Source organism: Sinohyriopsis cumingii, chromosome 18, assembly GCF_028554795.1.
Source record: "Sinohyriopsis cumingii isolate HCF-2022 chromosome 18, ASM2855479v2, whole genome shotgun sequence".
NCBI classification, from domain to species: domain Eukaryota; kingdom Metazoa; phylum Mollusca; class Bivalvia; order Unionida; family Unionidae; genus Sinohyriopsis; species Sinohyriopsis cumingii.
The window spans coordinates 27380342-27393485 of record NC_142978.1 but is presented as its reverse complement, the minus strand read 5'-3'; the positions used below and the strand labels follow the sequence as shown (position 1 = coordinate 27393485).

Genomic DNA, 13144 nt, shown 5'->3' with positions numbered 1-13144 from the left:
GTTTCTCCAAACATACATGGTATACTGACATTTCATACGGGGGCCGAATTTCAAGACAGAACGATTATTTTATCATTCTGAGGTCTCTGTCTTCATGGGGAATACTTTCTCACGGTACGAATGAAACTCCTCGATTGCCGGAGGATTTTCTTTTCCTTTTCGTTGATAATAATCAAGCAGTGATCGATATCTACTTCCTCCATAATCAGTACAAAGTTGAAATTTACCCCTCACTCCTTTCTTGCATTTTATACTTATATTTTATGTAGAATTTTTCTTTTTCGACTGTGTCATATGTGACCCGCAAAATTCGTTATAACATTTCTTTCCGCATATTTTAGTTGAACCTTGTAAGAGCCATTGGCATTTGTTTATTGCAAATACTGGCGTTAACATTTATATATAAATTTCATTATTTTTCAATACAAATATATCTAACATGTCAAAACAGATATAACAATAACTAATTAGAGATTAGAATTATATTTAAAAAATGAACACTGAAATTCATAACATGCTAAATGCACACGAGTGTGATATTTATTGTTATCTAATCCCAGCTGATTGTCCTTTATACGATAATACGGTTGATTATAGATATAATAAAAATTTTAATATAAAATTGTGTGAAAAACAAAGCTGCTGATGAATTTTTTTTTGTGCATATATCAGCAATATTATTGATGAAAACAATTCCAAGATGTACTTTAATCCGCGATTAATATCAATGATGAAAGCAACTGGTTATGAAATAATACAGACGCCAACAGACGAATACGAGGAGTGGCTGAAGAAGAAGCGGATAAAAAATCCAACACCTAACGAAATTAATAACAATACTAACGTCAATGAGTTTCAAAGGACTAGTATTGGTAATCGAATAAAGAATGTCGTTAACAAAATAGATAATGTTGATAAAGAACAATCTGATGAAACTGACAATACTGGTGTTGATAAAAAACAATCTGATAAAGAAACAATTACAACGAAATATTACAGATACGATCCTGACGAAACGTTACAACCATATGCAGCAAAGCAGTCGTTTCTGAATAATCTATTCCAGTGTGATGTTGGAAAGTTACCCACGGATGAGATTGAAATATTATACAAGAAATCCAACCAATTAAGATGTGCTCAGAAGGTAATTGTCGATAAATTCAATAACGGCCAGTATGTTGATACAACGATGTTTCGATCTGATAAAATCAGTCCCCGCGAAAAGATTAATCAGACAAGAGATTTCTAGAAATGCGAAATCAGAATGTCGAGGATTTTACGGAGGAGATGATATTTTGATAACATACAAACATTCCGAGATGTTAAAATTTCATGTCTGGAGTGTTAACAGATGGTTTAGGATGTCCGATGACAAAAATATGATGGGATGATAATCTCACATATCAAGATAGAAAGATTATTTCATCAATCTGAAGTTTCTATCATTTCAGACCCGGCGAAATTTCAAGATATAACCGTTATTTTGTCTCGAAAAACGCCGCATGATTTAAAAAGTAGATATATCTAATAATCTGTATCAGAGAATACCCCATGCCAGAATGTAAATTATCTCTTACAATAATTAATTATTTGATAGTATTGAGAGTCCATGATAAAACTTATCCGGGATTCTCACAATTACGCACTTTCAGATATAAAACTCGATACGAAATAGCTAGAGAACAATTACAAAGAAAATATGCCGAAAGATCAAAAATTAAATAAATATATAATATAATATTCCGCGCCTCCACATAATTGAGTATTTTTTCGGTCATTAATTTTTCATGGCATTTAAAATTAAAATAGATAATTAGTAAAATGTGTTCTGCTAACGATCTCATTGCGATAAATATCCTTGATCTAGATGATAAAGAAGAAAATTATTTTCATGATAAACTAGTACAAGGACTAAATGGCGATAAATAATTCATTCCGCCGAGATATTCAGTAATTACTTTTAAAATTGATAAAGGAGAGATTGTACCGATTATCGGTAAAACAACGGATCTAACAGACTTTTCATTACACAGAATTGTCGAGGTGTTTTCTGACGAATTTAATCAGAGGATAAATTTATTGTCCTTACCGATGACTGAAATTGAGGATTTTCTTCAAAGGTCATTATTCACTGAAGAAATAAATGCCAAAATGATCGTTGATGATATATTCGGGCTTAATAAAATTGAAGAAGAAGAAGAAACCAGTAAACAATGATAGTAACGGTCAACCTGGAGGACAAAAGAAGAAAAACAGCTAAATCAATCTTTATTTATTTTTTTTTATTATATTTTTTTATATTTTTTTATTTTTAGTAAGTAACAACTCGTTTTGTAGTAGGATTTATACTAAAGATTGTGTTTTCAAACATTATTTTAATTTTTGCATCTAATCTATCGGTTGTCTTAAATAATTTTTATCAGCCTCATCCTGCAATCTTTTTTCCTCCTGCTCATAATGCTCTATTTCATCAATCAAACGATATTTTTTTAAAATCAACTTTTTTAGCTTTGCTTCAAGTTTTTATATATTTTTCATGAGATATGATATATCATTATTCAACGCAGAAAGTTTCTCAGATTTAATCATTGCTTTATACTTTTCATTTTCTGATTTTGGTTCTGTATTTTATCCTCTTAAATTTTGTTTTTAGATTTTTATATTTCACTACAATAATCATTGTTTTCATCAACAATTTTACTGTTGTCAGATTTTAAGTTTTTTTAGTTCTTCGTTATAATCGTTGTTTGTAGATCTTGATGATGATATCTCGTTATCATGTCGATTAAATCGTCTTGCATCATTCACTGGCGGCCTGGAACGGGTTGGTCCGGATTTGTCCATTTCAATGTTATCAGTATCAAATTGCAATGTTATCAATATCAAATTTATGTAAATCGAAGTCATCTTTCTTGTTTCGTGGATCATTATAGAACTTGCTCATGTAGGTTATGACCTTATGAGTCCTCCAAATTTCATAAACTATTGCCAAACCAATATGATACTCACTTGCAATTTCACCGGCGGTTCTAAAATTTCGAATCTGAATTAGTCTTTTTTCATCTTCAGCTGTCAGGTGTGTATTTCGAGGCATTATAAAACATCAGGTAAAATATTTTTGGCATAATGATATTTCATCAGCGGCGGAAGAAACCTCAAAATGGCTCTATCTTAACTTTAAACTTGTCCTTGCGAGTGGCGAAAGTGCACCAATTACTATAAAATATAATTTTAGTGCAGTTTCGCCAGTGACATGATATACTGTCATTTCAAACTAGGGCCGAATATTTTGAAAGAACAGTAAAATAACGACTCTATCATAAAATAACAATGCAGGTCATTATATTTTCTGCATAATGTTGCAATAACAAAATTATTATTTAATCAACTTGATGCTGAATAACAGCGGAAAAATAAAGGCCCCACGATAAATTATTTTACGTAATTAATTTTTTGATGAGCAAAGTATAGCATCTCTTTTTTAGTTTTTGCTGGAATTGCAATTTTATTTTTCAAGTACTTGCATGTGCGTTTCTTTATGGAACTACTAAAAAGAGCTAAATTAGACAATCCAGAATGGCATGTGGATCAACAGGCCGGATTACACATTATAAAACTAGCAAATACGAGATCTTACAAACCAAGTAAGATAAAAAGAAGTAAAAGATGTATTTCACACGAATATGTTTCTCGATGCGAATTACTCGTCTGTCCAAACAAGGTTTGTTTTAGCGAAGGAATATTCATCACGGAATAATAGTATCTTAAGATAAAATAATTGTTCCTGGCAATATATAATAGTTCATCTTCAGTATTTTCTTCAAGTATATAGTCAGAATTATACTTAAAATCAAGATCATTTTCCAAACAAATACAGTATTCTTTATCGGGATTTACAAAATTATTTTTGTTATTTAAATTATATATATATATATATATATATATATATATATATATATATATATATATATATATATATATATATATATATATATATATATAATCGGTCTCATTACTCAACGGACGAACGGCTGGAAATAATTCACAAAATATATCACATTCGTGAGCCTTTTCGACACGATTATTCACATTTTTTCCCCATTATATTATAAATATACTGTTTAATTAAGATTTTATATCTATTTTTCAGACAAAATTATATGTAAATTTGAAATAAAAATAATGATAGATTATATATAAAATGCCAATCCCGATGTTAGATACAAACAAATGTCAGTGACTGCCACAAGGATCGGCGAAAATATGCGGAAAAAATAGCTATGGTAACTTTTGCGGGCCACACACAGTAATGTCAAAAAGAAACATTATATAGGACCAAAACCCTGTATAAAATGCAAGAAGGGAGTGAGGGGTACATTTCAACTTTGTACTGATTGTGGAGGAAGTAGATATCGATCATTGATTGATTATTACGAACGAAAAGGAAAAGAAAACCATCCGACAATGGAGGAGTTTCTGCAGCAACATGAAATTAAAGTATCTTCTTCTTAAGATGTTGATTTTTTGTGATATAAAAAGACAATTAAGGCCTGGATTATTTTATCTTGAATTCAGTCCGACACTTATATACCTTTGCGAGTGGCGAAACTGCACCAAAAATATCTAATTGGTGCACTTTCGCCAGTGACAAAACACATATGTGATGATCTGTTTTTGTTGTTGTTAATAAAGCCTCAGATTATTATATAACAACTATTTGACAGAATTTTTTTATGTGCCGTTCGTTCGTGTCCATGAGACAAATTAGTCCCTGGGTCTTCTTGAGCGGAAGGTTATTTATTGCGTGTGTAAATACGTCTGTGAAAGGATCAGACATCCATTCATCAAGTCTTTCATCATCTATTCGGAAATCAATCCAGAATGATTCATCAAATGTTTGGAAGAAAGGTCTGTTAATTGCATCTACCGAAACACCAAGATGAGCAGCTGTCATTTTTATTGAATCATATTCGACAATTTGTTTCTTTGTCAGATTTAAATATACCGTCTTAATACTTCTATCAGGAAAATTACCGTATGGTGTTTCTATGATCTTACCTGATGAGTATTTTTTCTCTCTTGGAATTATTTTGTAATATCCCTTTAAAAATCTATCTGCATCACGTGAAGATGTTTCTACACGATTTAATAATTAAGATCTGCCGAAACCAAATGACATTTTATTTTAATATTTTATACCTAAAATAACAAAGCGATACAATTTCAAACTTTCTTTTTTATACCCGATTGTAATCTTTATGATGATATACGCTGAAGGATATATAATTAAATAATTCAGCAAAAAAAAAAAAAAAAAAAAAAAAGAGCAGCAGAGGAGGTGAACATCCTGTAAAGAAGCCCCTGAATAAATAATAATACACATAACATTTTAGTAAAATATGAAATTTACTTAATTCGAGAACATTGGGAAAAATTTACGTAATTGGTAAAAAAATCTTCACCCTTTTTTCCGTTTTCGTAGGAAGCCTTTGTTTTCAAAAATGGACCTTCCATTTCATGTGGTCTGTTCACCTCCTCTGCTGCTGGGGTACAAACAAACGGGGATATACAGTCACAAATCACACTGAGTTAGCTTGTGATGACAGGCAGGTTAACTGGCATCATCTGCAGCAATTATTTTACGTTGTAGCTCATGGACTGCTTCTTCTAGAAATACATGTATGTCATATTATAAAATAAACAACACCAACACGTAGAATGTGCACAGACACACAGACACACACATACAACTATGATACCTCAAAATGATGTTTTAAAAATAATGCAAGTAATTTTAGATATAAAAAAATAGAGAATATAAGAACGTTATTAAACTTTCGTTCGCGTGTCTGTTGCTACAGTAAACAGCATTAAATTCATGATCAAAAGAAATACTAAGTACCAGACTGGAAAGCTGTTATCTCGCTGGCTGGCGACGTGACCTCACCTTGTCGATTTCGTACCAAGAAGCAAGTCGAGATTTCGATTATTTTGCGGACTTACAAATTGTGCATTCACCACGGTGTATGTTTTTATTTTTATTTTTTTATTTTTTTTGGGAAAGAATAATTGATTTCTTCTTGTAAATATTATTCATTTTTGCGTATTTTTTGACGTTAAACAAGAATCTCGTGAACTAATTTAGAATTGTTTCAGAAAAATCACCTATTTTCGATGGTGTAATTATGGTGAATTTATTATGCATTAGTATAAACAAATAACTACTTCCATAATGCTTGCAGTTTCTGTTTTTGGATAAGATAATAGACAGGGAATAGACACACTGAAAATGTATGGTTGCTTAGTAAATTACTGAAAGATTTTGGTAATCTGTGTTTGATTCAAGGGTTGTTGGTAATGCAAGTAGGCTTAACAGGGTGGGTGGTGTGGTATAAGTCAAATATCACATACATTACGTAATAAGTGTAAAGTTGTAAATTATTAACTTTAAAAAACCGTGCCATTTAAATGTTCAGAAACAAACTGTTTTGCGGAAAAGGTATTTATTTATGCTAAAATTTTATGCACAATAGATCATGGTAATTGGTATTGAGATAGTACTGAGCTATTGCATTGTTTTTTTTTGTGTTGCATGATGACTAAGCAAGATGCAACAAGCATTACATTTTTCATATACATTGGGCCTTATGTACAATGCAAGTAGCAAACATCACATGTAATGGGGGCTATCATATTATTCTCCTTCCAGTAAACCTCGACATTCAGTCATATTATATGCATACATGTAACATGATGGCTATCAGACTTTACATATTAAAAGTACAGTTATGGATGGTACAGATAATAGTGAAGAGAATTCCAAAATATTTTGGAAATACGTTAACTAAAATGATTTATATTCTTCTTTACATTTGACTTTGTTTCCTATTTTCTTTCGCCAAAGCTTATATCTTACTTAAGATCATCAGCCTTTCATTCTTAAGACACATCTAAAGATAATGAAAACAACTTGCCATTAGCTATTGGTCCTAAATAAACCTTGCATAAATGAGATACATGTAAATATTGAATTTTCTTGTAAGTATGAGAAATTATTGTAGTTGTGGTATGCATATCCATTGGGGGGCCCCGAGTGGCAGAGTGGTCCAAAGTGCTCTTTGTTATGGATCACTGCCATCTCACCTCTGTCTGTGGTGGTTTGAGTCTCGGATTCAGCCAGTGTGGGTATGTGAGAAAGCTTGCCAGTAGCTTCTCGTGGGTCAGTGGTTCTTTCCGGGGTTTAACTGGGTTCTTCCTCCACCATTAATACTGGCCGCCATGTATAGCCTATCGTGTGCTGAAAAATGGTGTTAAACCCCACAACAGCAACAACAACAACAACATTTCCATTAGTGTGTGAGGAGGCCCTTCCCACAAAGTAATAGTGTGATTCAAATTAACAAAAAGACAAATTTTAACAAAATTGCAGACTGATCAATTAAGATATATGAGCAGTTGCATACATAGAAGAAAGTACTTCAGTCAGTTCTGTTGGATGTTACAATTATCATTAATTGTGAATGATAAATTAAGTATAGCACAACATGCTTAGTGACATTGGATCTGGCATGTATAGAGGTATGGGCGAAATCCTTCCCGTGGGCTTGGGATCCAGCCAGAGATCTAATTTTATATGTTAATGTACAATTTAGATTGTGGCTTTATAAATCACTTCTCTGGACTATACCCTGTAGGAAGCTGCCCATGTTTGCATGTATACTTGTGCTTTTCTGTGGTGGATTCTATGGTGTGTTGAATAGGTCATGTATAGGGAAAGAGTTACACTTTTTTGTACAATCAGTTGTATATGAACTAGTGGTGATAGATACCTATTTATGTTGTTTGATGTATGACATTTGAACATAGATAAATTAGTTTTTATCGCTGTACAGTGTACTCAGCTGCAAAGACATGAGGTGCTTTGTAAAGCATAATAAAAGGAGGTTGGATGGTGGCCTGCATAAAGGGGAAAATATTAGATCAAAGTCTTACATTTTGCCTTGAATTCATTTAAGGGTATTAAGAAAGTAGCTAGAGACTTACATTCACGATTCATTAATTAATAAAGCATAAAAAACTGAATTTAATTGCTGTAGAATAGATAAATGTACAGTTTGTACAGAAAGATATGTGAGCAGAAAATATGAAAATATGCTTGACAGTTCATTTTGGTGATCTTCATAATGTTTGGGACAAAAAATTATGTAATTAATATTATTACTAAAATACATGGAGAACTGTGTCATTTTCTTCATAAAATTCTGCTTATGGCCAGTTCCCTTTCTTTTTCTAGAAACCAAATGACAAGGTTGTTCAGGACTGACCATGGTTATCAATATACATATACTCAAGGGTTTTGATGCCTGGAATTTAAATTTGACTCATTTCTGATGCATGTTAATTCCAACCAGTGCATTTTTATGATGCACATTGATTTATGTTGGATGACCAGTCTTAATTACTATTGATTTGTCTCTGGCATAATTTCCTACTTAAGCAATTTTGTCCATAACAAATGGACCGTATGCACAAGTGTTCAACATTTAATATAGACTACTGTTTACACCTTATCAGCCAACAGTATTGCACCTATGCAATATGAATATGAACTGTGTAGTGCTTCCACAAAATATAATCGGGACTTTATAGCAACAACAGCATTAGATAAACAATAAGGACCAAAAAGTTTCCTTTGACATTAGTTCAGAAGTCACCTTTTGTCACCCTTTGCAAGTTGGCATTCCACTGAGCATACATAAAAGCCAAGACATGCATGAAGAATCAGTATTTTATGTTGTGAGTGAAAATGAAGCAATAAAGTACGAATTTAGGACTGTATCAATATTTTAATGTACTGATACATTACAGACCCAGTATACTAAATAATAAATTGTACATATTAAATATTTCTATTTTAGATTAATTCTGAATTTCCATTTGTGGCCAAATTTGTCAGAAAGTTGGAAAATTAAGGGGCACAAAAGAAACTGAATACAAAATATTAATAGATGTGGTGTAGCTATATCAAGCACCAAACTCTGGCTCCCAAATATTTTATACATATTAAATAGAGAAATAAAAGAAACACAATTTTGTTTGTCCATCATGTTACACAAGTTACATTTTCTACCCAAATAAAGTTTCAATACCAATTTAACAAAGCAAGGAACAATGATGTATCTTTTGTTGTTTTGTGCTAATTGCAGATGGTCACTAAAATCTTAAAATATATTAAGAAAGTGTTTCAGATGAGAATATTTGTGAATTATTATAATGTTTGAAGTTGTTTCTTGATGGATTATGAGTACATTATAAATGAAAACATTTTATGTACATCTTAACCATAACACACACACACACACACAGACAGACAGACCCACACACACATGATTGATTATTACATGCAGGGATAGTAATCAACACTGTGACTGAAGAATCAGCATTTCCTTGTATATCAAATGTGGTTAAACAATTTACAAAAGTTTGCAATTCTTTCACAAGGTAATGGAAGAAGAACAAGGATCCTGTGACACATTTGTGGCCTTGCCGCCAGTGACAGCTAATGGCTATGTGATATTTGGGAAAAACTCGGACCGTCCTTCCTCAGAAGTACAGGAGGTGATATACCAGACAGCTGCTGACCATGCACAGGGAGAAAAACTTAAGGTATATAGTTTGGAAATAATTGTTTTCATGCATTTCAAAGCAGTAGGAGTGTTGCTGTGCCATAACTCAGACTAGTTCTATGAAGTAGGATTCTTATATCATAGAATTTGCAGAAAGGATCTATTTTTATTTGCAGTTAAGAAATAAAAATCTGTATTTAACAGAAGACTAGAAATCAGTAGAAGTGGGATGAAAACCAAAGTATGAATAATTTTCTTGGTACTTTTTACAATTAATCCAGTTGCATTTTATTCATGTTCCTGAAACGTTTTAGATGTCGGATTTAATAATGCAAATTTCAATCATAAAAATTATGCAGCATTCATTCATGTATCTGCAATTGTGATAAAAAATCCTGTCTTATTTGGTATGCCTGATATATGACTTGGGTGATCTGAAGACATGTCTTATTTGGTAAGCCTGAAATAGGACCTGGGTTGACTGAAGACCTGTCTTATTTGGTACGCCTGATATATGACCTGGGTGATCTGAAGACATATCTTATTTGGTACGCCTGATATATGACATGGTTGATCTGAAGACATGTCTTATTTGGTAAGCCTGAAATAGGACCTGGGTGGACTGAAGACCTGTCTTATTTGGTACGCCTGATATACGACATGGGTGATCTGAAGACATGTCTTATTTGGTACGCCTGATATACAACATGGGTGATCTGAAGACATGTCTTATTTGGTACACCTGATATACGACCTGGGTGATCTGAAGACATGTCTTATTTGGTAAGCCTGAAATAGGACCTGGGTGGACTGAAGACATGTCTTATTTGGTAAGCCTGAAATAGGACCTGGGTGGACTGAAGACATGTCTTATTTGGTATGCCTGATATACGACCTGGGTGATCTGAAGACATGTCTTATTTGGTAAGCCTGAAATAGGACCTGGGTGGACTGAAGACATGTCTTATTTGGTAAGCCTGAAATAGGACCTGGGTGGACTGAAGACCTGTATAATTTGGTAAGCCTAAGTAGGGCCTGTGGTATTGGAATACTTCTCCTGTTGGTAAGCCTGAAATATGACCTGGGTGAACTGAAGACCAATCCAATTTCATTTCCAATTAACGCCCACACTCTTGTGACTAGATTAGGCCTTATGTCACCATATGTCCCCTTATTATCTGGATGGATATTTCACAGTTTAATTGGGCATAAATTACCATCATTTTAAACAGTTTTTGATGTTACAAAGTTATTGCTGTCCAGATAATTTTGTGTGCTAATAACAATTATTTTTGGCCTTAGTTGGATATCTTGTTGTCTGTAGTTCATCAGCAAAGTTTGTTGTTAATCTGTCTAAAATACCTGAAGGATTGCTATTAAACTTAGCACATATGTTAATTCTAAATGAAGCTGGTGCCCATCAAACATCCATCTTGAAAATATTATCACTACTACTATGGAATGGATGGCCATATCTGCATATTTTTTTTCTTCATCAAGTACATTTTTTAAACCTCCTGAAACATAACAAATATCTTTAGTTAAACATAATAGTGTAAAGGGAAGAAACTCTTACAGGTTAACTCCCTTATCTGTAAATTAGATTACTACTGATGTACCCATATGTAACCAGTTTTCACTTTTGCTAAATGCTGTAACATAGAACTCCAGGAATCCATTTTATTCTGTATTTAAATTAAAACATCTGATGTTTTTAGTTTAGTAGTATAGTAAGTCAAAATGTTGTTTTATATGCATATAACATTTTTTGGAATTCCAATGAACTTATTTGTGTTTTTGCAGTTATTGTACCATTGATTATTGCCACATTTCATTTGATTGGTAACTTAAATTTTCTCTGGTGACATTTGTAGGCAATATACTTTTAAATTACTGCATTTTTAAGTCATTTTGATTGCTCGGTTTATTTATTTCAAGAATGTAATATATATTTGAGGTATGTACTTGTTTGTTGCTCTTATTCATTACAGAGGTGACTTGTCCATGATTTAAAACTGCTGGTGATAATTGGTTTTATTTGTAGATTTTGTTCAGTTTCTTTCAGTTTATCACATAGTATGATTTTCCTACATAAATGGTAAAGGATGCAGAGCTGGCCGTCTTGAAGAAACATATAGTATAATTTGTGTACATATATGGTAAAGGATGCAGAGCCTTCTTCTTTGAAGTAACATGTAGTACATTTTGCCAACATATGTGGTAAAGGATGCAGAGCTGGTCTTTGTGAAGTAACATATAGTATAATTTGCCCACTTATATTGTAAAGGATGCAGAGCCTACCTCCTTGAAGGAATATGTAGTGTGGTTTTGCCTGCATATACAGTAAAGGCTTCAAAGCCAGTTTCCATGAAGCATCATTGATAAAAATGTGATAACTTTAGTTTAAAAAAAAGCCATCTGGGTACCTGGTGATCCTAACGATCGGTTGTCCTGCTACCTTATCAAAGGGAAATTATATTAAATGTGAACCTGAACTGGGTTTTTTTGTAAATTCATACATATCAACCCCTTGAGAAGTATGAGCATAATAATAACTAATATCAGTGGCAAAAAAGTGCAGTATGAGCATAAAATAATAATCTATACATTACATGCAATAATTACAGAAAACCATATGAAAAATTTACATTTAGTTTTGCTACTTACCTGGATGTGCAGTTAGTTAAAATTCTTGTCACAAATCTTCTAACTCCACATGGATTAGTTGTTGTTGTTGTTGTTGTGGGGTTTAACGCCATTTTTCAGCACACGATAGGCTATACATGGCGGCCAGTATTAATGGTGGAGGAAGAACCCGGGAAAATCACGGAAAGAACCACCGACCCTCGAGAAGCTACTGGCAAGCTTTCTCACATACCCACATTGGCTGAATCTTAGACTCGAACCGCCGCAGACAGAGGTGAGATGGCAGTGATCCGTAACGAAGAACGCTTTAGACCACTCGGCCACTCGGGGTCCCCCCACATGGATTAGTACGAGAATACAGACACAAAACAAAATGATAATTATTTATACACAACATTCACTTTAACTAGTCTACATCAAATGTTTAACTTTTGCTGAAAGATCATAAAGTCCATAAATTCTGAAGGCTGTATTTCTTCACTGTAGAATTCCTCTTTCAAAATGTTCAGTTAAACAAAATCCCTCTCCTCTAACATTTTTTATTCGTATAACATCCACGACTCACATTGATAAAGCCATTTCAGTTATTATTTGGCATCATGTTTTTTAAATATAGACTGGTCTGCTATTTAAGTGTATATCAGACTATGATGAATCTGTTACACATTGTTTAAAATCCAAGAAACCTGTCTGTTTGTGCAGAAATGTGTAATTTACAGTTACTATAAATAGAAAATAACTTTTTGACGTACATAGCCTATTTGTTGCACACATAAAAACTAAAAGATCAGTAGATGGAGGTTTACAATGGATCAATGTAATTTGACATGAGCCTCGAACTGTACGTGTTATTCTGTATCTTGTTTGATCTT

The 13144-nt window shown here is 32.9% G+C and overlaps 1 protein-coding gene across 1 annotated transcript in view; it reads left to right on the top strand.

Annotated features, from left to right (window-relative positions):
• The first annotated feature begins 4958 nt into the window (after positions 1–4958).
• LOC149776271 (secernin-2-like) overlaps positions 4959–13144 on the top strand; it is a 46095-nt gene continuing 37909 nt past the window's right edge. Inside the window, exons 1-2 of the mRNA XM_089942706.1 lie at positions 4959–6024; positions 9502–9666. Of these exons, the coding sequence (XP_089798832.1) occupies positions 9505–9666 (162 nt within the window). The 5' untranslated portion in view covers positions 4959–6024; positions 9502–9504. The remainder of the gene's footprint in view (positions 6025–9501; positions 9667–13144) is intronic.